The sequence below is a fragment of the Chlorocebus sabaeus genome, chromosome 26, assembly GCF_047675955.1.
Source record: "Chlorocebus sabaeus isolate Y175 chromosome 26, mChlSab1.0.hap1, whole genome shotgun sequence".
Lineage (NCBI taxonomy): Eukaryota > Metazoa > Chordata > Mammalia > Primates > Cercopithecidae > Chlorocebus > Chlorocebus sabaeus.
In genome coordinates, this window is record NC_132929.1 from 46,475,058 (window position 1) to 46,501,152 (window position 26,095).

At 35.3% G+C, this 26,095-nt stretch overlaps 1 protein-coding gene across 4 annotated transcripts in view; it reads right to left on the reverse strand.

Annotated features, from left to right (window-relative positions):
* The window catches only part of UACA (uveal autoantigen with coiled-coil domains and ankyrin repeats), a 99,639-nt gene that overhangs the window by 25,581 nt on the left and 47,963 nt on the right, over positions 1-26,095 (reverse strand). For 2 of the 4 annotated variants that reach the window (XM_008016059.3, XM_038010103.2), the window contains exons 2-7: positions 14,482-14,615; positions 9,989-10,077; positions 6,263-6,327; positions 5,418-5,475; positions 2,691-2,761; positions 2,478-2,584 (exon numbers count right to left, since the gene is read on the reverse strand). In XM_008016059.3, coding sequence (XP_008014250.3) covers positions 2,478-2,584; positions 2,691-2,761; positions 5,418-5,475; positions 6,263-6,327; positions 9,989-10,077; positions 14,482-14,615 — 524 coding nt within the window. Of the gene's footprint in view, positions 1-2,477; positions 2,585-2,690; positions 2,762-5,417; positions 5,476-6,262; positions 6,328-9,988; positions 10,078-14,481; positions 14,616-16,812; positions 17,218-26,095 lie in introns of those variants that run through there. The other 2 variants (XM_008016061.3, XM_073012277.1) reach the window with 2 other exon arrangements.

A 26,095-nucleotide genomic window follows, 5' to 3' on the forward strand; every position in this document is an offset into this window, starting at 1 on the left:
TGTATCTTACTTTGCAAAGCTAAAATTTTCTATGTCCTTATGTCCTTTAATTACTTCTACTACCAAACCAACCTCTTTTTTTTTTTTTGAGGCGGAGTCTCACTCTGTCGCCCAGGCTAGAGTGCAGTGGCACGATCTCGGTTCACTGCAAGCTCCACCTCCCAGGCTTACACCATTCCCCTGCCTCAGCCTCCAGAGTAGCTGGGACTACAGGCGCCTGCTACCACGCCTGGCTAATTTTTTGTATTTTCAGTATAGACAGGGTTTCACCGTGTTAGCCAGGATGGTCTCGATCTCCTGAACTCGTGATCCGCTGGCCTCGGCCTCCCAAAGTGCTGGAATTACAGGCGTGAGCCACCGCGCCCGGCCCAAACCAACCTCATTTATTCCACTTCTTCAATGTCCTACGAGTAAATAATCACCACAAAAATTTTCCACAGCTGATACTGTCACTCCATATGTTCAAAACCCAGCTTTTCTAGTCCCTTCATGAACTGAACCACATCATGCAAACCTCCCTTCTCCTCCAAGAGAAGTATCAGATTCCATTCCTGATGTTCCTGCTTAGAAGAACCTTGATTCTTCTACCTGGACACCTTCACATCTTCAGACTACAACTAACCCCATGCAACATGGATCACTGCTTTATTCTGCTGCAGTAGAAACACTGGCACTCAAACATCTCATAGTACATCAGCAAATACTAATCATGCAACAAAATAATTGTCATGAAAATCTAGAAGGACACTAGAAATTATTTTGTCTAATCCTCTATATTTTAGGGTTGAGCTAACCAACACGTAATGAAATGAAATGACATATCCTATATCAAACTCTGTCTTCAACTGTGAATATTGGATCTCTTAAGGAAACTGACTCTTGCCTTTTCTCTGTTATGTATGCTGTGTTTCTCATATTCCAGCCTGTCCCCCAACTCCCCTGTAGTTGCTGATAAGAAATTCTGTACAAAACCGGCATTAACAAAGTTTTGTTATTTAAAAAATGCTACATATAAAACAGGAAAAAAAGAAACCTTGAATATACAGTATTAGAAACTAAGGTTATAAATTATGCTGAAAATCATCTGCTATTTAGTCTATACAATATACACTGCCCTGCCTCATTGGCCTTTTGTGAATGCCCAATGAAAAAACACAGATAAAGTGCTTTGAAAAATATAAGAGCTATAAAAAATACAAAGCATTATATGTAGATCAACCAGATTATCTTTGATCCTAAATTTTAATTTAATTTTTTTTTTTTTTTTTTGAGACACAGTCTTGCTCTGTTGCCAGTGCAGTGGCATGATCTCAGCTCACTGCAACCTACACCTCCTGAGTTCAAGTAATTCTCCTGCCTCAGCCTCCCGAGTAGCTGGGATTACAGGCACACACCACCACACCTGGCTAATTTTTGTATTTTTGGTAGAGATGTGGTTTTGCCACGTTAAAATCCAATTTTCTTCATCATGCTTGCAATCAGATGATAGTATCCACAAGAAGAAAATAATATTTAAAAGCCACTTTCTTAATCACATCATTTAATTGCTTAAGAATTTCCTCCTTTGAGATGTGTGAAGAAAACAATTACAGCTATAAAATCTGACAACTAAAGACTATTTTTTATACTTTTATACTTCTAATAAACTACAAACAAAAGAATACATGTTTGTAAGGATAAAATTAAATCAACAGAAACCAAAAAGTTTACTAGTAACTAACTACAAAAATCCCAGAAATTTTAGTTTAATTTATTGTAATATTTGAATTAAATGGAAGGGGTGTATTTCAGATACTTTGTGACCATAAACATCAGAATTGTAATACAGCAAGCACCATGATACATTAGACCTACAGACAGAGATAGGGAGAATTCTGGATAGAAATTATTAGAGCACACCAACTAAAATAGTATCAAATACAGAAGCAAAAATAAAGCAAGGGACCTCTGCAGTACAGAAATGGACAGGTTCAGAGGAGATGGCACTGTACCCTGGCAGAGTAAGGAGAGAAAACACCTTGAGAAAATCTACACTGAAACATGTCAAGTTCCAGAACACTCAAGAACCACTTTACTCAAAAGATTCACTAAGGAAGAAGTAACTATAGATGTACTTTTTAAATTCTTCTCCTATGTATCTTACTTGCACCCATTTCATTAAAGGGTTTTTTAAGCTTAAAACACCTGGGATAAAATTCCTCTTTCCTTCAGTTATTTGAGCCAAACATAAGGCCTAATCACTGCTTTTATTCACATTTACCCTGTCATCTTCCTCTACTTCCCTCTCCTCCTTCTTTCTTCGGCAGACTCTGAAGAAAACTGACAAGTAGATGTTAATTCCAAGGAAAAGCAAGTCAGGGAAGGGGAGAACCCAGGGGAAAGAAAGGCCAAGTTAGAGAACAGAGCTGCTGCTTTGACTTGGCCTTTCCATCCCTGTGTATCCAGCTGGTATGTGGGAGCCATGATAAAAGAATTACCTGTTTTGTTTGTCTCTGGAATTAACATCCGCTCCTCTATCTATCAGCAGTTGACATATTGTTGGCCTACTCATCTGAGTAGCCAGAACAAGTGGTGTCCGCCCGTCCTAAGCAAGAGGAAAAATAAAACAGCATTAAGACAACAGATCTCCCAAAATGTAGAAGTTAGAATACATTAGTTGAAATGAGAATAAACATCATAGACTAACTTACTACATCTTTGGCATTCACAGAGGCCCCATGGTCACAAAGCAGCTGTATGCTAGAAGGACAATCTGCCATTGCTTTAAGGAACAAAAGAAAATGACAAATGGTGAACACCTGTTGGTAAGACACATGGTGTTTTTCTAGGTCCATATAAGGAATAAGTTCTTCAGTTTTTAAACTACCAAGCTTCACATCCTTCACTCTTAGTTTAGCATTATAAGCATCAATTTTTCATCTGAAAATGGATTAGACAAGATCATATTATAAATTGTCTACAATTTATTAGGACCAAGGAATAATGTCAACCTTGGAGAAGATAAGAACACACTACTATTCTAAGGATAAGCACAGATAATAAAAATCAAAGTTAAATTTTGTACTTACAGTATATTTTTAAACATGGCTATAACTGACTTGATCCTTGAAGTGTTGGCTCAGTTTTTTTAAAGAATCATATCCGTTTTTTACAGAACAGTCACAGTAAGTAAAGTATGAATCATACAATCCATATTTCTCATAAAAGCAGAGATTGCAATGTTCACCTTTATGCAAAGTAAGATCATTTTGCTAATAATTATAAAATCACATTATGTTTCTTTGACTAACACTATAGTTCATATTTATATTAGGAAAACTTATTGTTAAATTCATAAAATAGGATTATGTTTACAATCCCCACAAATTTTTTAAGCCTTATGAGTTGACATAAATTATAAGCACAAAAAGTACTGACAAAGTGAGCATTCTTTTTTTTTTTTTTTTTTTGGTGAAATAACAGAATTAAACCAAACATAAGAAAATCAAGTAAATTTTCACTTTTCGTCTCTAATCCAGCAAATCTTTATACAAAATGTATAATCAGCTTTTAGAAAAAGATAAACTGAACTTGAATACATTAATTCAGAAACTGTAAAATTAGTTACCCTTTAGGTCCAATTATAAATGAGAATTTAAAAATGTAAAGCATAATAAATTCCAGAGTTTACAGATTACTAGACCATGAAGAACCACTTAAAACCAAAAAGAGAAAATGGTATATACCACCCAGAAATCCTAAACTTTGAGCTAGACGAAGAAAATGAGTTGGTTTATACATCCTCTTCTTTGGGAGTATGTGGGAAGTAGGGGCTTTGGAGATATTTGGAAGGCCAGAGGGTTGAACTGTAGCAGAAAATGCAGTATTTTACCAAAATTTGTTCTCCTCTTCTTCTACTATAGAGTAGGTGGAATATGACTAGTCACCTAGAGAGTTTATTTCTGAGCCTCCTTTGTAGATAAATATAGCCAATTGATTTTGCTCCTATCAGTAGAATATGAATGGAGAATAATCTACTACTTTCAAATCTGAGCTCTAGACTTTGGGCATGTATTCCACTAGGCTCTCTCCTCCTTCCTGCTAGCTAGAATACGGCTATGACCACAACTCTGCTTCAACGTCGTAGTTAAGGAAGATACCCAGAGGTAAGTGGAGAAACAAGATAGAAAGAATTCAGTTTTAAAATGACCATGAGTGACCTGTCAATATATATCACTCAACAATTTTTTTAATAAGCATCTGATATTAGAGTTCTTTTGTTAGAGCAACTTAGTTTCCATCCTAGCTAATGCATCTAACTAATAAACATTAAGATTTCAATTGGTCAAGTTGTACTAGTTTTTAAAGCAGGGATAATAAAATATATAGTTAACCCACGGGGTCACTGTGAGGCTCAAATGATAATGGAAAAATGCTTTGCAAATACAGTAATACCCTTCTATATTAAAAAAAGAAAAGAAATGCATTGTGTGAGAAATTATCATACAAACACATAAAATACAAAAAGTAAAATTTTTTAAAAATAAGGTATAAAATTTTGAAGGAAATTTGAAGTATAATATGCCTTCAGTGCAGACCACCTTAATCTACTGCATATATTCCATATATATGAAAAGAGAAAGTAGACTGTTTTTTTCCCTTTGGCCTTATAGTTAAATGTAGGAATATCAGACTTAGCAAGAGGTCAGGCTATCTTACATTCCAAAAATACCTAAATATATAACTTTTTTCAAAGTACTTTCTTTAAGACACCTAAAGAATAATGCAAATAAATTTAGACACACAAGTATAATTAATAAAATCTCTAAAAATTATCAGTATAAATCTCTTTTAAAATATAGTGCATTACAGTGATATGAAATTCAGCATTGACATCTCTAAAGGAGAACAACTATCACCATTAATTAAGAAATTATTATGTGCCAGGCACTACTTATGATTTGATTATACTTATTAATACTACTTATTGCAGTAGCATTATTAACTTCATTTTGCAAATGAGAAAAAAGAGGTTCAGACATGTTAATTAGGTAAACATAGTTTAAGGAAAGTCTTCTTCCCATTTCTCCAGTTCCCAAAGATATGAAACACACACACACACATTCTCTGTTTCTCTCTTTCTCTCTCTCTCTCTCACAAACACACATACACACAGCTTGGAGCTCCTTGTAAGCAGGATTACAGTTTATCTATCTTTGTACCTTTAGTATCTAGCAAACTGACTGGCCTGTAAATATTGACTGAATGAATCTTTTTAAGCTGTATAATCTAATAAATTTCTAATTTGTGCATATGGATTTTTAACACTCTGTTTCTCCATGAATTATACAAATATCTATGTGTTAAAACTCTGAAATTAATTCAAATGACTAGAACATTTTAACAAATATTTGTATCCAAGGGAAACCTCTGCTCACCTGCATCGTGAAGTGCAGTTCTTCCCTGCAGGTCTGCATGCTCAGTGGGACAATTGTACTGTTAAAATAAAGAAAATTTAGTAAAGTAGGAGAGTTTTATTTTAAAATTAGATATTCAGACTCAGATGAACAGCTGCTATTTAATCTTAAAATATTCCACTTATCAAAGAAGCTAAAGACTATCAGACAATCCATTAAATATTTTGACATGGAACAAATACAGTAACATTATATAACTAAATTAACAATATTTCACCAAACAGGAAACATATGGTACATTATAACGAATGGTATGAAATACAGGAAAATATGTATTGTTTGGGTTTTTTTCCACTAAGAATTAAAACTTGAAATACTGAATCAGAAAAGCAAGTGAGTTCTGCTATGAAACGTAGTGAATATGTTTTTAAAAATATATGACTGAAATCTTTGATGGGAACTTCAGCCAACTAGTTAGAATTTTGTGGTTACCTGATTAAAAATGTAATAATATTATGTAGTATAAGTTATCTATGTTTGTATAGAAATATACAGATCCTATGTTGTATTACTTTATCTTACATGATAGTCTAGACAACAGAAAATTCCAGCCTTCAGCTATGTCAACAGGAAGGTCAAGCCTTTGTTATTTATTTTTAATACACCGAGTTATGCAATTCACTTCCCTCAGAGTTTTTGCTCTTTATTGTTCACATTCCTTCACAAATGATGGAAAAAAATATGTAAGCTCATAGTCAAAATTAGTTTACTATTCTCTTTGATCTAAAATTCCAGAAACACATTAAAAATACATCTATGATTTGTAGTCAAAATAATAAAGCTAAAGTATTAACCACTTCCACTACCTGTAGAAGTTTTTGTAGGCACAATGCATGTCCATACTTAGCAGCCAGGTGAAGAGCATTTCTCCCTATAAATAATTTAAGATACATGTGAAGGATTATTTTCTTCATATGTGAATTGAGGAGTTTTAAAGAAATATGATTCGTTTTTTCCAAAACTAGTTGACAACATACTTAATCTGTAAGTATACTTTCGGTTTCCAAAGATGTTTCATCTAGTTTGATATTTTAGTAAGAGATGATATACATACCAAAACAATGAATGTAGAAAGAAAAACTAATTATACAAATCTATAACAAGCAGGAACTTTCTTGTATTCACTACTATATCCCCAGCATGTAGAACAGTACCTAAAACACAGCAGGTAATTAAATACTGGCACAGAGAAAAGGGAAAGGAGAGAAAGACAATGAGTAAAGAAGACGGATAAAGAAATACCGAGATTTCACATTACATTTCCAAATAGGCAGTGTGGACACTGAAAATTGAGAAAGTTTAGAAGCGTAAGGCATAGAAAGGGTATTCCTTAACTGATTTTCATGCTTTGGCTAAAATTCAAAGTTTATTATGTAATTGTATCTCTGAAAATCAGACAGCTCGTTCAAATATAATTTGTATAAAATGTGCATTTTAAAGGAAATGCCAAAGCGGGTAGGGAGGAGAGTTACCAGGTAATCTGAAAGGTTAATTCTGAATACCAGAAAAGAAACTTGTAGGAAAGTTCTACCTCCAAACACTATTTTTGTTAATTATATTTCTTTATCCAAACACCTCTTGGATGGTGAAAGATATAAGGATTTAACCAGACTGTTCCACCTTCTAACATTTAATGCTCTTAATTTCCCTCTAATCTCACAAACTTCTTTTCTTTTCAATTTATCCTTTTAGAGACAAGGTTTCACTCTGTCATGCAGGTTAGTGTGCAGCCTCATAGCTCAGTGCAGGCTCGAATGCCTGGGTTCAAGCAATCCTCACAGCTCAGCCTTCAGAGTAACTGGGACTACAGGCTCATGCCACCATGTGCAGCTAATTTATTTTATTTTGTGTAGAGACAGGGTCTCACTGTATTGCCCAGACTGGTCTTGAACTCCTGGCCTCAAGCAATCCTGCTGCTTCAAGTGCTAGGATTACAAGCATGAGACATCACACCTGGCCACAAACTTCTTAAAATATAATTTGGGGGCCGGACACGGTGGCTCACATCTGCAATCCCAGTACTTTTGAGAGGCCTAGGCAGGTGGATTGCTTGAGCCTGGGAGTTTGAGACCAGCCTGGGCAACATAGTGAAACCCCATCTCTACAAAACATAAAAATTAGTCAAGTGTGGTGATGTATTCCTGTAGTCCTAGCTACTTAAGAGGTTGAGGGCAGAGGATCACTTAAGCACAGGAGGTCAAGGTTGTAGTAGACATGATCATGCCACCACACTCTAGCCTAAGTGACAAAGCGAAACCCTGTCAGAAAAAAACAAAAACGCCACAATTTGATTTCACAAGTAGACCTTTTTGCTAGAAAAGTAATTTATGTTTTATTCATCTTGGAGGGATAAATAAACTGGCTTTCAACTTTTTGGTCACTTCTGTGTAGCTGACTAACCAGGCTGCAGAACAAAATAGAGTGAGTCCAGGTCTTTCAGGTTTTTCAGTAAGTACAGATATAATATATTCAACCACACCCAAACATCCTCTAATTACAAGTCGATCAGATGTGATTTCAAATTTCAGTTCGCTCCTGTTCATGAACAAGTGTCCTAGAAACATTTCACATTGTGAAAAGTGACTAAAATAACTGTCATTTACATGTGAAGTAAGAGATAGCATGGAGTGGAGATGGTAAGGTTAGGCACAGTGGCAAGAGTACCTGGTGTTCTACAAAATGGTACAGAAACTTGATCACATAAAAATGTCAGGTCAGGACTAAGGAAACACCAAATCTAGCCAGTAGAGATATGGTAGCAAAAAATCAAGGAAACATCAGATCTAAAGCATACCAACATAAATTACAACACACAGGTGCATACCTGGTAAGACCTAAGTAACAAATATCTCAAAACTGCACTAATTTGAAATCTGGTCATTTTAAATACACTTATATATTAAACAGCACTTAAGATAATACACATAAAGATGTGTGTTCAAATTTAATTGCTGTAATGTCTGGATTATAACGGACATTACAGCAATTGAGAAAAGACTCTTGTATTCAATAAAGGACAACTCTAGAGACAAACGTAATAAAACATATCAAATGAAAATATAAATAGCAGCAAAAACAAAAGACAGGAAGAGTTAAACATGGTATGTTGGGGTGCAGTATATGAAATAATGTCTGCTGAGCTTGGGAAAGCATTTGAGCTTGATCTGCAATGAAAGAAGGCAGGCAGAAGTCACTGGATTAGCCACTAGGCAAAATGTCTAGAGCAGAAAGAATACAGGCAAAAACAACAAAGACACTTGTTTGAATTGGAATCAGCATAATAAATAGTCTTAAGAGCTCCGAAAAGGCATGGTTAGTCCAAAATGTCTAAAAATAAATGTTCTTCTACATCAATGGAAAGCATATATAAGCAATAAACACATTTCTTTGTTCACTCAAAGGTAGCAGATAAATTGAATTTGGTCTTCTTAGAATCTGATGTATTCTTAATTAAAGATTTACCTCACTACTTCAATTATGATCTGTCTCCCTCTCCTTCCCTTCCATTTCTAAACACAATGCTGGGTAACAGTGATGTATTTATTTGCCCATACATGGAATCACAGGATAAAAAACTGTAAAAACTAACAAACAAAACCTTTTAGTTCTGAGTCAACTCCTGTATTTAACAGAAACACAAAGTAGAACTGCAAAGAACTAAGCTGTCAACAGTCCCAGAGAAGTGAGAATGTTTATCCTGATAGATAGGAAACTAGCACTCTCATGGCACAAAAGAGAGAGTTATATTCAAATACTTAAAGGTCTACCTTTGATGTACAAACTTCTCTTGTAAGATTTTAAAGAACAGACAAAGGTACAAATAAGTGTAAGCAGAAAACTGAGTAAGAAATACATTTTGATTCTCTATAAAAAATGATTTTTTTATAAACATAGCTAGGTACAGAATGGGTTCCTTATGAGGCATAATGGTTAAGAATACAGATTCTGACTGCGACTTAGCTACTGAAGGGCCTTGGGCCAAGTTACTTAACAGCTCAGGGCCTCAGAACCTCTCTGGGTTGACGTGAGGATAAAATGAGTGGGTAAAGTGCTTAGAAGAATAGCTATTAAATGTTATATACACGTCAGCTATTCTTGTTATTATTGTTGTCCTTGATGATAATGCTGTTATGTGGCAGTTAGTTCTCTATCACAAGAAACATCCAACCAAATGCCAAATGACCTCACAATAGAAAGAATTCATATTCATTAATCAACAGTATATGAATATAAACTAAATGGTCCCTAATGGTTCTTCAAAATCTGAGGTTTTAGGATCCTGTAACACTACTTGGACCTGCACTAGAATTCAGGTCTCCAGCTGCTCATCAATAAAGCAATCCTTTCTCCTAAATTCCCTATACTTGACCTATCCCACAATACCTCAGAAGTAAACTTTTTCTCAACTATTTAAAAACAGAAAATTGAGATGTCTCTCTTTAAATCACATTTAAGTCTGAATAAAAATGTTAGCAGTGGACAATGTTTGTTTTCGCTTTATGTTTTACAATTAACTATGGAGGTAAACATACCTGCAGTGTCGCTGGTTGTAATATCAACTCCATGTATAAGGATGGCATTTAAACACTCAAGATTCCCCTTTGAGGCCACAACATGGAAGCTAAACAACAACAACAAAAATTTGTTATGCTAAGGAAATGACCAAAGGTCACCTTAAATGTTACATTAATGTCACCCTTTATTCAACACACACACACACACACACAAACACACAAACACACATGTTTTAAAGGCTACATTAGAACACCAATATATTTAATTAAAATTTAAAAAAGAAACCTATCCTATTTACATAAGCAGCCAACACTTTCTAAAAATATCTGCTTAGAACCAATGAAATATACGAACGTGCAAAAGCCTTAATAAGAGAAAGTTTACACTATAATATCATTAACTCTAAAGTTTATAGCAAAAGCACTGCTGGTTGGATCTTAATAAATGCACTGAAAATGTTCTATCAGATTATTTTATTTAGTTTCAAATAGTTTCATTATTTTATTTAGTCTAGCAGAATGCTGAGGCCAAAGACAGATCCAAACACTTATCTCTTCTTTTTAGAATTATCAAACTAAACCTAAGAAAAGCCTTCAAAACAACAAGCTAAACTACCCTTAAAATCACAAAAGAATCAGCGCCTTCCTCCCAAACATTACCAACTAATTACCAACTACCAGTTAATTCTTCCTTCTGTTCAAACGCCTGGGCTTGTATGATTGGCTTAAGTTTCACATGAACGGGAATAATTGAATAAGTTTCCTAATAAGGCAAGTTAAAGTTAAAAAACTAACTTTAAGCTATCAAGTATTCAAAATGCTAGGTAACAATATTTCGTTATTTATTTGATCATCTAATATTTTATTAATCAACAAACACAGAAATACTTTGTGTGCAGTAAGAACTGACATTCTGTGAATCTATGAATTATGCTGAATTTAACAAAAAGAACTGCCACTGACATTGAATATTACTCTACAAATTCAAACTGGTAAACACAATAGTTGTTGGCAAAGGATGTTGAACACAAGTAGAAATAGAACTGAGGCCTTAAGTAAGTGCAATAACCATTCTAAAGATGCCAGGAAACAAAAAATGTGAAAGTGCTCAGCAGGTGCCAGGATACAGATACACTGTTGAAGCCCACTCTCAGCAGAGGTCTTCCCTGACCACACACCATTGAAATTGTTTACATTTCCCCATTCACCAAAATGTTAGTACTCCTAGTTCCCCCAATGCCTGCCTTTATTATTCTATATAGGATTTAATATTTTGTAATAGAATAAATTCATTACTTTCTTTATAGTCTATCAATCTCTTCCTGCTCAACTCAATGAAAGCAGGGATTTTTGTCTAGTTTTGCTTCCTATTACATCCCCCAAACCAGTAACAGTGCCAGTCAAATGACAAACTCTCAAATATTTGAATAACTGCATGCTTGGAGACAAAATCTGATGATAGCTTACAAATTCATTTCCAGATATTACAAGACTCAGTCTTGCGAAGCTATTAGTATTACAATGGATATAAATGCAAACTATAGACCAAGCACTACCAAGTAAAGCAGGTTTGTGTACAATCTGAATTAGAAAGATGTTTCTGGTAAAAGGAATATAGTGGTCTTAAGAATCAGGTAAGTTCTCCTTCTACTAAATTAAATCGCTGTAAGGCTGAGTATCTCCGCCTTATAATCCCTCTGCCACAATGAAACTGGGAATTATACTATGCAATGCACCGTAAGAACTTTTTGAAGAATGCTAATTTCCTTTAGTAAAGGTAGTCTCCCAACAATCTTAGAGATATCATTGTTTTGTTGTTTGCTTGTTTTCATTTCTTAGATCACAAAATGTGGAAGACCTCTTTCTTCAAAAGAGATCCACATTATAATGATGTACAAAAGGTCAGAAATCACAACAAATCTACAATGCATTAGTAATGCTGATGTGCTATAAACAGATGTGCTTTGGAAAGAAAATATATCAATCATTAAAACATATGCAAAGAATTATATAGGAAATTTGAAAAATTGCTTTACAAAAAATACTGTTTTGCAATTTAAAAAGCAACTCTGTTTTTTTCTTTTAAAAACAAGACATGGACTTCTTCTATAACAAGAGATACATGTAACTTGGACAAACGTTACTACTGAGGACAACTAGAAAAGCTGCAAAAAATATGAGACATGCTTAAAGGTGTCAGTGAGCTAACAAAATAGTAAAAAGTTACTAGGCCAGGATGCAAGGTAGGACGAAGGCCCAGAGAAGTGAGCTTAGTATTTGAGGTCACTTTTTCCCTGGGAACATTTGCTAATTCCAAAGTACTGAACAGCACTTTGACAGCCTTAACGAAATGGGGAGACACAAACTGGAGTCCACTGCTCTCCAAGTAGCAGTGGAATCCTTGGTGAACCTTCCCCATCTTGGATTGGGCCGTCGAAGGGCTGTACGTTAGGAGAGAGTCAAACAGGAAGAAAACAGATCCTTGCAGTAACTATGGCTAGGCTTCAAGTATTTCATTTTTGAAACCAAATTAAGCTCAAGAAGTACATGTTCTTTTGTCTTAAATTTAGAAATAAATTTCAAAATTAAAAACAATCATTTGAAACAAATTGTTTTTGTAAATACAGAAAATATATTTGTAACATGTCCCACACTTGACTAAATACAACATGCTTTAATTAAGAATAGAGTTTGCGTGTGAGTTAAAAAAAGGGAAATACTTAATTCTACGAATGCTAGAAAGAATTCTACTCTCGGCCTGGTGCAGTGGCTCACGCCTGTAATCCCAGCACTTTGGGAGGCCAAGGTGAGCAGATCACCTGAGGTCGGGAGTTCAAGACCAGCCTGACCAATACGAAGAAACCCTGTCTCTGCTAAAAATACAAAATTAGCCAGGGCTGGTGGTGCATTCCTGTAATCCCAGCTACTCGGGAGGCTGAGGCAGGAGAATCAATTGAACTCTGGAGGCAGAGGTTGCGGTGAGCTGAGATCATGCCATAGCACTCCAGCCTGGGCAACAAGAGCAAAACTCCATCTCAGAAAAATAAAAAATAAATAAAAAATAAAAAAAATTCTACTCTCTACAATGAAAACTTCAAGACTAACACTCCTCAAATATTTCAAAAACTAAAGTTCACAGTTCATAAAATTACACCATTATAACTGACTATTTAATGTCACTCAAAATTGAACCTTATATCAAAAACTCCAAACAAAAACTCAAGCCACCATTCACTCAAAACATTCAAAGTATGAATGGGCAGAATTGATGTCAGTGATGTAGGTTTCACTGAAAAGTTTCATCCCAAAAAAGATTCCCTTTATCTTTTATCATCTTAGCATTTGAGAAAAAAGAAACATGAAAAGCAATGTCACTTTTGGATATTAAATTTTCACAATTTATACTGTGAGCCCTATAAATAGCTTAAAATTCAGTAATGGGACAAGATTCAAAATAACCAATGTTTCCATAACTATCAAACTGCTACTTGATAAAAGTGAAACATTATGAACTTGAAACTTTTCCAACTTTATTGCTCTTAAAAACTACTTAATTTATAGTTCTGTTTTGTTATCTTTACTATATTTAATATCTAAGCATTCCAAGGCAGTGACCCACATCACACATTAACTATTCACTTCCTAATATTCATTTCTATATTTAGTATCTGGTTTCCAGTTATAATATTCTGAATAAATTCATGCAAGTACAAGACTGAGAAGAATTTTTAGGAAATGAGACTTTTCACCTCTAACTTTGGAAGGGTTCCCAGATAAGGTTTTAAATGCTATAAGTATAGAGGGTCATAACAGACACCAGATCTACCCTTTAACCCAACTGCTCCCCACTCACAGCAAGAAAGGAAATAATAAAGATTTGAGACGAGGGGGAGAAGACAGACACATGGTTCATAAGCATATACACAAGCCAGCAGTTCCCCTCAGTAACAAAAAAACAAAAGGGTGGGATTATTACCTGTATCTCCCTAACCCACACTAGTTATTCTGCCTCCTTTCTGCTCTAAGCATTCTCATTTAAGTGAATTATCCAAGTATAAAAATGGATTGGGGGTTGGGAGAAAAGAGTGTAATTTACAGAACTCTTCAAAGACACAAAGCTTGGGTTCACATTCCAGCTCTGTGACTTTACCTGAAATGAGACCAAATTATTTAACCTCCGTAAACTTTTTCCCACTTCTTTTATCAGGCTGCTTCAAAGAGCAAATATGATAAGGAATACAAAAAGGCTGATAATGAAAATGCACCAAATAACCATAGGCTGTGGTTTGCCACCGGGTCTAAACAATTCTAGACCACTGGGTAGTATTCTGGTGTTCTCTCTCTAGACTGGACATCTTTTAAATTGAGAACAATTATTAGTTTGTTTGAAAGATTTTATAGTGCAGGTTTTGGCAGAATTTCTTAATAAGTTGATAACTACAATTCACAAGTTTCATTTGTATCCCAAGACAATTCCCTTCAGACACGCTTTTATCATCAATAATACTTACGCAGATCTGCCTTCCACATCTAGTTTGCCTGGATTGACCCCCTTTTTAGCAAGGATTGAGGACACTTTTTCTACATCCCCCCTTTCTGCTGCTTTCATCAATCGGTCATCATATTTATTCCAATCTGCTGCATGCTACAAAAACGAAAAAAAAAAAGTAAATATGGCATACTACATTAGTTAAGATTTCCTAAAGAAAGGAAAAAAAAGAGAAGAGAAAGCAGTACTGCATAATACATAACTTATTTTCCAATTGCATTCCAAATTTCCTTCTCCCTTCTGTGCTAGCTTCATTAGGAGAGCAGAGTTATAAAATCTGTGTATCTTAAACAAGATATACAAGACACAAGATATACAAGAAACATTTAAAATTATACTTTTGAGGGAAAGCATGTTTCTTTTGTTCTCTGCCCAGTTCTCTTTGCCTTTGAGGCAAAAAAGAAAATCAGTAACTACTGAACACCCACCCTGTACCAGGCACTAAGGTCCCAATCAACCCTAGTAAACTAAAATTATCATCTCCATTTAGCAGATAAGAAAAGCCAAGGCCCCAGAGACAGTAAATGTCTTAAGTGTTCAAGCCCGACCATGACTTTTATAGTTCCAAAATCAGTGTGGTTTTCCCACACCCTTTCAGATTTCAAATCACACTTTCAGATTTGGCTCTGGTTACATATCTCCTAGGACTCTTAGATGCAGTGGAATTCTACATACATTTTAAGAAACTACCCCCCTAACATAGACATTTATTTAAAAAGTACTGTTGGAAATATATTTATGGAGGCAAATTAAATATACACACACATATTCTATACAGAAAGCAATTCATTATGTTTATATATTAGAATAAAATAAAACTTTTACATAGAAAAAGCTAAAGATGACAGACTCTAAAGTATTAACTGCTTAACATCTGAAAATACTAAGATCACAGCTTACTTTCATTTTCTCCCTTTTTACATTCCATATGTATTGTTTTTATAAAAAATAGATTTTTAATTTTAATAAAAATTCTGTATATGTGTATTTAGAAGATTAAAGGTGAGGTTTTTAAGGAGGATGTCTCATATAACATACATTTTAATCATATCAAGGTTATCTCTAACTTTGATAAGCAAAAATACATTCAAGGTATTCTGAAGCCAATAACCTAGATCTTTTCTCAATAAGCATAAATGTCAGAACATAGAACTAAAATACATGTTAAACAGTTGATATTTTAGCCTTTTAAAATATTATACCAATTTACTAGTAAATTCTGTGCTAAATCTAGTATTATTTCTAGAACAAAAAAAGATCTGGGTATTTTTCACTTAACTTACAAAACAAATCCTAGGGCCACAAATACCCTAACAAATCTCTGAGAAAAAAACTGAATCACTTGTATATCCTCTAAATGTTTGATCAATATGATAATTTTATATCTACTATTCCCTATAAACCAAAAAATAAAAGTAAAAAAAATCACCATCACTAATTTTCTTGTTAAACAAGTAATGTAAAATTAAATATTTGATGTAGAGAATGATTATGAAAAAAGACAAATACATTAAAATTTTAACTTACTCCTGTAATTTAATATTTTAATGGAACCTGGTTCAAGTACCTACACATATTTTAGAATTGTCTCTAAATTAGTTAAATTTGGTGATGAACCCCCTTCTTCCTAACTTCAAAAGTTTAAACTGCCAACTTACAGAATAACCCTACCTATGGGCTCCATATCTAAGTTACATTTTACGTATCACCTTTCTTAAGCTTTAAAACAAAAACAAAACAGTTTATTGACTCCAATTTGGGGAGTGGTAGTGAACATAAGCTTACAAGACATTGTATTTTCAAATGTCTAAAGGATTAAATCACACTTAACACACAAATGCTTATTCTAGATTTGATTAGTCTATCCTTACAATTAAAATAATCTCAAGTTTATTTCCAAGTAAACTTGCTGGTGGAAAAAAGAGCCATTTAAATCACCAAAAAGTGGTAAAAATTCAAAAACAAGGCTTTCTTTAAAGATAATTAAATGTGATTAAAGTCTCACATTATCATATGACTTTCAGTTCTACACCAAGTACCATTTTCAGCTGCGATTCACTGTCAGTTAACAGTAACACTGTACAATTATTAAGATTTTATCATGTGCTTTTTAAACCCAGAGAAAGAAAGAACTTTTGTTTTCTATTACTAACCCCAATCTGCTAATCAACTAAATCAAGAAGAAAAAAATAAAGCAAACCAAATTAATAAAACAGTAGTGCATTTTAAAAGAACACAGTTCAGAAAGCCTAACCAAGAATCTTTTGTTACACTAGACTACTGGGATACCTACTCTGTTCTTAGGAGCACAAGAAAACCAACAGTTCATCATAGACAGGATTTAGTTTCTTGTTGCTAATGGCAAACTACTTTGCATAAAGTTACAAATCTCTGTAAGCTCACAAAGCAAACCCTCAGACAAACTCCTGACAAGTGACTCAGTCCCTCACATACTGTGCTACACTTAGCTTGGATCTCTAACGATATTTTCTTCGTCGTCAGGATCCTTCTCCGCCTTCATAACGCTTGAATATTATCTTCCTTGCAATGCAGCACTTGATTAAGAGCAGCCCCAAGTCAGGTACAGTAACTGTCTATTTCTTATTTTTTAGAAGCTAGCTATCTTTCAAAGTTGTCCCTTTGAGGGACACCACTGGAAAACTTGAACAGCGCTCCGCATCCTGCTGCCTCAACACTGCAACACAGACGCTGCAGTGCATGATAAAACTGTCCACATCCGAATTGTCCAGTAAACAGTGTGGAGCCTGTCTCCCATTGGTTGAGTTCTATTTTAGATTCCATAGGACTTGACAGCTGAATGATAGAAAGGAGCAGCTAAGAATATATTGTAAATGCATGCTTTTCCTCTGAGTAATAAATTTCAGGTCTACTGGGGAAAATGACTCAAACATATTGTAAAACATGCTTATTATATAAAAACAAATTGTGTGACATAATGACAACATTTTAAGAGACAAATTTGGTTATTCCTCGGAACAATATTTAAAACCAGTTTCAGTCTTAGGATCATCTAACATGAAGTTATAATAGCCCTGACAAACTCTATTTTAAGCAAACGTGTCACATTTTAATTTAAGGAAACACACAGTAACACTTTCAAATTTTCTCCATTTTATTTTGTACCCCTATCAGTCTCATTCTGCATACAACCAGGTTTCAACTTACAACTGCTGCCAGTCTGTCTCCCAGCATGTTAAATGAGAAGAGCCAGAGGCACTGCCAAAACATTAAATAGAATACATCATGATGAATACTTTTCAACAAATTTTAAATTTAACTCAGTACTTTTAATTTCCAAGTTTAGCACCCTGCCTAATATGACAAGTAAATATTTTATCAGTGGAAAGTCAAATTACCTGGATTCACTGGATTAAAAAAAAAAACTGGTTAAACACTAAAGGATGCAAATACACATTAGACAACGAGCTAGACTTAAAAAAATCTCCATTTGGGGACAAACCAGGTAACTTCTCTGCATTCTCTATGATAGCATACTTGTATCAACATTTCTTACATTACCAAGGCCAGTGCAAGTTCAGGGTGGTTTTTTTGTGGTTGTTAGTGGTGGTGTTTTTTGTTTTTTGTTTTTTTAACCATGTTCTCATTACCACAATAGCATGAGAATAATTTACATTTCCTCTAAAAAGACACATTTGGGAAAATTGTTTCATGGGAATGCAAAACATTCCAACACAAGTGTTTACAGGAAGGAGGTAGCTGCTATATTATAGATCATGCTGCCAGTTAAAAATTCTGCTATGTACTTCCACAAGAAATTCGTTTCCTACTAAATTTAAAACATTAGGCCCATATTCTAATTATAAAATATATAAGGGTCATATACTATATCTTATTTTTGAAACAATGATTGTTTTTTTTCCCCCAAACCACGAGATATCACAATGGATTCATTTGGCTAAACCCAGAGACTCCGCCCAGTCTGTGTCACGTTCTTCTGAGGAAATCTGTGATAGAACTCAGACCCTGTCCTTTGGGTAACAAAGCAAGCACATTCTTTCTAGAAATAGGACAGCAAAGGCAAAGGAAGATGGAAAACAGGAACAAATAACTAAAGCCATATAAGGAGCTGCCCACACTCAGGAGATAGAATTGTGTGTCCTAGTATTATGAACGTCCTGAGCTGTCTGCCACCTCCCTAGCCTTTGTGGCGTAATCTTCTGTGCCTGCTCTCACACCTTCCTTCATAGCTATTTCCCAAGAGCCCTAGGCAAATTCCCACCTTTGCTGTCCCCTGTACCTATAAGGTTCTTCCCTCCCCTACTTTCAGGTTCTTCTCCAATGTTACTTCCTTAGAGAGGGCTTCTCAGACCTCTGCATCTAAACGGCGCCCGGTCCCACTCTACCCCACCACTCTTTATCCTTGTGCCCTGTTTTACTTTTCTGCAGGGAGCTCATCAGTATCTGCCATTATATCAGATGTTTATCTGTTTATTAGCGTACTGTCTGTCTCCTCTAATTTGACTATATCTAAGGTTTCTTCTGTGTCTGGTTTGAAACTGTAAAACTAATTTTTCAATAAGTAATTTGGTAGCCAGTCACTAGATTCTCACCCATCTTAAGGACCAGAATCCACATCTGCTTCATGAATCCTCTTTCCTCTTGGACTAAATTGTTAAATAGGCTAGATCTGTAACACACATTTACCAGCAACATTGTTTCCCAGTAAACTATCCACATTCAGATAACAAATATCTCTTGACCTGAGGTGAGGGCAGTTAGCCCATGAGTGGTTCAGTTGATTGCAACTGAGCAAACAGATCCTACTGCTCATGGTCAATAAAAGATCCTTCTTCACACTTAACTCCTGCACATCCCACACTGCAAGTCTTTCTTTACCAGTCTACAAATCCCACTGAACTCCTCAAAAAGCATTTTAGTTAAAACACACATTCTTCAGAATTTTGCCTGACTCAAAAGTCAGACAAACCTGGGTTCAGAGTCCAGCTCTGCTACCTACCTGCTGTATACCAGTGGGATAATTTATTTACACTTTCTAGGCACCAGTGCCCTTAACTACAAAGCAAGGATAACAATAGAGAACCTATATGTGTAAAATCAAATAGCTAATAGATATGAATGATCTCAGCACCATGCATGGTAGATGTTTATGCCCAAAAATGGTAGGCACTGGCAATAGTCACAAGTGCTCCTGCTCCTGGTCAGTGTTACTGTTAAAAGAAAAACTTCAGCTGAATTAAATTTAAAGGAGTTTAATTGAGCAATGAACAATTCAGAAATCAGGCAGCCCATAGAACTACAGCAGATTCAGAGAGACCCCAGGGATGCCCTGTGGTCAGAACAAATTTATAGATTAAAAAGGGAAGTGATGTATAGAAATCAGAAGGGAGGTACAGAAATAGCTGGACTGGTTACAGGTTGGCGTTTGTCGTATTTGAATACAGTCTGAACACTCAGCAGTGTATGAGTGGTTGAAGTATGTGGCTGCTGGGATTGGCCAAGACTCAGCTATTGTTACGGGCACATACTCCTAAATTAGGTTTTCAATCTTGCCTACCGATTAAGTTAGATTATAGTTCATCTGCAAGGACTCAAATATAGAAGTACAGGGTCCTTCTCAGGCCATATTTAGCTTGCTTTAACATTACTAATCAGAAAAACACTCTTTAAAAAATTAATAAAGAAGTGGCCGGGCGCAGTGGCTCACGTCTGTAATCCCAGAACTTTGAGAGGCCGAGGCAGGTGGATCACCTGAGGTCAGGAGTTCGAGCCCAGCCTGACCAACATGGAGGAACCCCGTCTATACTAAAAATATAAAAGTAGCCAGGCATGGTGGTGCATGCCTGTAATCCTAGCTACTCCAGAGGCTGAGGCAGAAGAATCGCTTGAACACAGGACACGGAGATTGCAGTGAGCTGAGATCGCGCCATTGCACCCAAACTTGGGCAACAAGAGCGAAACTCCGTCTCAAAAAAATAAAATAAAATACAATAATAAAAATCCAACCAAACCCCTAGAAGTAACAATTTACAAGAAATACAGGGGACAGAGAAATATAATAAACTATATCACAAAGATTGCATCACAGGATGCAATCAGAAAGATCTACCATCAAGTAAACCATGGCTTCTTAAACAAAATACAGCAAGATTAAAAAGACAGAATTTAACCTATAAATTGAAAGTGACTTCAGAAACCTACAAAGCAATCGTAAGTCACAGAACTTAAGTACCCTGATTAAACAAACTGTATCTATAAAAATAAAACAATTGAGAAAATACGACTACTGACTGGACATTGGATGGCATTAAAGAATTACAGTAAACTGAGATGTCTGATGTGATAATCTTATAATTATTTCTGAAAATCCCCATGTTTTAAAAATACATACTGAAATATTTTTAGATCAAATGAATCAAGTAATAAGATGCCTGGTATTTGCTTCAAAAATAATCAAAACAATCAGAGGGCAAATCTAATCTAACAGCATATTTAAAAGATTATACACCATGATCAAGTGTATAATCTTTATTCCTGGAATGCAAGGACGTTTCAATATATGAAATTTATTGTAATATACCACCTTAACAGAATAAAGGACAAAAATCACAATGATCATATAAGTTGATAAAGAAAAAGCATTTGACAAGACTCAACATCCTTTCATGGTAAAAATACCAAAAAAACTGGGACTAGAAGGAAACTGCCTCAACACAATAAAGACCATATATGAAAAGCCCACTGCTAACATTATACTCAACTATGGAAAACTGAAAGCTTTTCCTCTAAGATCAGGCAGAAGACAAAGATGCTGCTCTGGCCATTTCTATTTAGCATAGAATTGGAAGTCTTACTCAGAGAAATTAGGCAGGAAAAAGAAACAAAAGACATCCAAACCAGAAAGGAAGAAGTTGAAATCATCTCTGTTCTCAAATGACATGATCTTACTTGTAAAAAAAACTCTAAAGATTATAGATACACACTCATACACACAAACAAAACAAAAACCTGTTAGAATAAATTCAGCAAAGGTGTGGGAAACAGCACACAAAAACCAGCTGCATTTCTATACAATAACAATGAACAATCCAAAACAAAATTAAACAATTCCACTTACAATAGCATCAAAAATAAAAAAATCCTTAGGAATAAGCCTAGTCAATTAGGTGAAAAATTTGTACACTGAAAATGACAAAACATTTTTGAAATTAAAAAGTGACAAATAAATTTAAAGACATCCCAGGTTCACAGGTTTGGAAAACTTAATACCATTAAGATGTCAATACCACCCAACGCAATCCAGAGATCAGTGCAATCCCTATCAAAATCCCAATGGCATTTTTTGCATAAATAGAAAAATAAATCCTAACATTCATATGGAATCTCAAGGGACCTCAAATAGGCAGTCTTGAAAAGGAAGAAGAATGTTGGAAACCTCATACTTCCTGATTCCAAAGCTTATTATGAAACTATAGTAATCAAAACAGTGTCAAAAAGTGGCATAAAGTCAGACATATAGACCAGTGGAATAAAGTAAACAGCCCACAGATAAACCCTCATATAACAGTCAAATGATCTTCAACAAGGTGCCAAGAGCACTCAATGGAGAAAGAAAAACCTCCTCAACAGTGTTGGGAAAACTGGATATCCACATGCAAAAGAATAAAGTTGCACCTTTAGCTTACACCAGATGCAAAAAATGACTCAAAATTGATTGAAGATCTAAACATAAGACCCAAAACTGTAAAACTCCTAGAAGAAAACACAGGAGAAAACTTCATAAATTGGATTTGGCAATGATTTCCTGCATGTAACACCAAAAGCTCAGCTACAAAAGCAAAACTAGACCAATGAAACTATATCAAACTTCTGTGCAGCAAAAGAAACAATCAACACAATAAAAAGGTAACCTACAGAACGCACAGAAATATCTGCAAATCATATATCTAATAAGGGGCTAATACATAAATTACATTTTTAAATTACTATGACTCAACAACAACAAAGATTTAAAAATGGAAAAAGGACTTGAATAAAGATTTCTACAAAGATAATATATGAATAGCCAATAAGCATAAGAAGATGTTCAATGTCACTAATCATTAGAGAAAAGCAAATCAAAACCACAGTGAGATATAACCTCACACTCAGGAATGCTAACATCCCAAAAAAAGGAATAAGAAAAGAACAAGCATTAGCAAGAATGTGTAGAAATTAGAACCCTTGTGCACTGTGGGGATTGTAAAGTAGTGCAACTACGATGGAACGCATATGGTGATTCCTCAAAAAATTATAAATAGAGCTACCATATGATCCAGCCATCCTACTTCTGGGTATATATCCAAATGAGTTGAAAGCAGGGTCTCCTAGAGATATTTGCATATCCATATTTATAGTAGCATTATTCACAATAGCCAAGAAGTGGAAATAATCCAAATGTCCATTGATGGTTGAATGGATAAACAAAACGTGGCTTATGCATACAATAGAATACTACTGAGCCTTAAAAAGAAGGAAACCCTGTCACATGCTACAACATAGATGAACCTTGAAAACATTATGCTAAATGAAATTAGCGAGTCAAAAAAAGACAAATACTGTAAGATTTACTTACATGAGGTACCTAAAGTAGTCGAATTTACAGAAACAAAAAACAATGGTGGATATCAGGGCTGTGACAGGGGCAGAAATGGGGAGCTGCTGTTTAATGGGTATAGAGTTTCAATATTCCAAGATAACGTTCTAAAGATCAGTTGCATAACAATGTGAACATACTCAACACATGAATTTAAAATGGTTGACAGTAAATGTTTATGTTATGTGTTTTCAGTACAATTAAAAATAATAATAAAAACATAAATGTAATTTCTCAAGACCGTTTTTCTTTTTTTTTCTTTTTTTTTGAGACAGAGTTTGTTCTGTCACCCAGGCTGGAGTGCAATGGCACAATACCAGCTCACTGCAACCTGCAACCTCCACCACCCAGGTTCAAGCTATTCTCCTGGTTCAGCCTACCGAGTAACTGGGATTACAGGTGCACACCACCCACACCCGGCTAATATTTTTGTATTTTTAGTAGAGACAGGATTTTGCCACGTTGGCCAGGCTAGTCTTGAACTGCTGGCCTCAAGTGATCTGCCCACCTCGGCCTCCCAAAGTGTTGGGATTACAGGTGTGAGCCACTGTGCCCGGCCAGCCTATTTCATGATTAATACTAACAAATACTAATTTTTTAAAAATCAATCAGGGCTTTGGGAGTATAGATAAAACAAGATTGGCCACAGGTTAATAACTGTTAAAGCTGAGTTATAGGTTCATGGGAGTTCATTATAATAAACTATTCTCTCAACTTCTGTATATTTCATTCACTATTAATAAATTAGCTGATGTATACATATTTAAACTGCAATACATCGTTATCACCAATGCCTTTCACTGAGTCATTAATGTGGCTCCTAAAGCAGCACACCCTTTCCACTCTAATCCTTTAACAGAAGATACCTCTCTGCTTCAAAAGAAAGTATTAACATTTCAACATATCTTAGTAAGTCCACAGTCATATACTTACAAGGTAAGCACCATAATATCAAATGAAAGCCTTCTAAAAGGAAGTAGTAATTTTTTTGAGGGGTACTAATGTTTACCATACATTATAACAAGTAAATTTCTACAGTCAGTTATTATGTTGGTTTGAAAAAGAGACGTTCATCCTATTCAGAATGCAGCAAGCCAAAGTATCTATGGTAAAAGACAAATATAGTTGTTTCTGGAGAACAAACATTTTAACATAAATCAGTTTTTCACTAGGTAGATCTAACTGGATAACTTTAAACTCTACATCAACATAAAAAAAATCACTTAAAAGTTTTGACATTGACTCTCATATTAATATCAATTAGAAATTCATAACTTTTCCAGATATATAAAATTTTTAATTTGAAAAGTAATGTATGTTTTGTGTAGAAAGCCTAGAATACATTTAAGTTTATAAATGAAAACAGATACCCCCCATAATTCCACCATGCAGAAATAACCATTATTAAAAACTTTACATCTAGACTCTTTTCTGTTAAAAAGTCTAAACAACATTTCTTTAAGCCTATGAGTCCAATACTGAATATTTATTCAATATTTAAGACGGAAAGTCTCCTAAGAAATTTATATGCAAATAAATAGACTTTAACATATATGCAAATCCATATGAAATATCTTATACTGTTTAATGGCTAGTCAACAAATCATAGCTAAAATGATTAGGTGACTAGTTTTAGCCTAAACATAATTAATATAGGATGATAGCAAAACTTTGATAGAAAACTGCTTAAAGCCAAGAGGAGTCATCCTGAACAAAAGTATCTAATTCACAGATCTTAATAATTTTGGTGTCATGGATCCCTTTAAAAATCTAATGAGGCAGGGCGTGGTGGCTCTCGCCTAAAATCCCAGCACTTTGGGATCACTTGAGCCCAGGAGTTGAGACACCCTGGGCAACATGACGAAACCCTATCTCTACAAAAAATACAAAAAAATTAGGCATGGTGGCACACACCTGTAGTCCCAACTATTTGGGAGGCTGAGGTGGGAGAATCACCTGGTCCTGGGAAGTCAGAGCTGCAGTGAGCCAAGTTCGTGCCACTATATTCCAGTCTGTCTGTTAGAGCAAGACCCTGTCTCCAAAAAATAAATAAAAATAAATCTGACGAAAGCAATGGACCCTCTTTTTATTTATAATTGCATATACGCACTCGATGAGATAGGAAAAACCAAACTTTTCCCAACTCTCACACTCACCACAGAATACTTCTGTGACCAAATGCAGAGAGGTTTTCTCCACTTACGGAGCAATTCTCCAGCACACACCATCTGAGTCTCCTACAATTTAACTCATTTCTGACACTAGCTACCTGGAGATAGTGTCAGATCACACAGAGCTACAGACTCAGTCCCATAAGACTGTCACTCCCACCCTTCAGATGCCAATTGCAAGCCCCAGCTTGTGACCCGTGCTTCTGACCAACTGCCTGTAAATCAGGGTTCCCATGACCCATGATTAATTTGCTAGAGCAGCTCACAGGACTCAGGGAAACACTTTACCTATGCTTACTCCTTTATTGTAAAGGATGTTACCAAGCTTGCAAGCAAGAGATGCAAAAGGCAAAGAATGTGGGAAGGGGTGAAGGGCTTTCTTGCCCTCTCCTGGCTCACCATCCTCCAGGTGCCTCCACATGTTCAGAAACCAGGAAGCTCTCTGAACCCTGTCCTTTTGGGGCTTTCATGGAGGCTACATTACATAGGCATGACTGATTACATCACTGGTCATTGGTGATCAACTCAAACATCAGCCCCTTTCCCCACCCCTGAGGTTGGAGTGGGCTGAAAGTCCCAACCCTCTAATCATGGCTTGGTCTTTCTGGAAGACCAGTCCCCATTCTGAAACTATCTAGGGGCTCCCAGTCATCTCATTAGCATACAAAGCCACTCTTATCTCTCTGGAGATTCCAAGGGTTTTAACAGTTGTGTGCCAGAAACCAGAAGCAGGGATCAAATATATCTTTCTTATTACATCATAATATCAA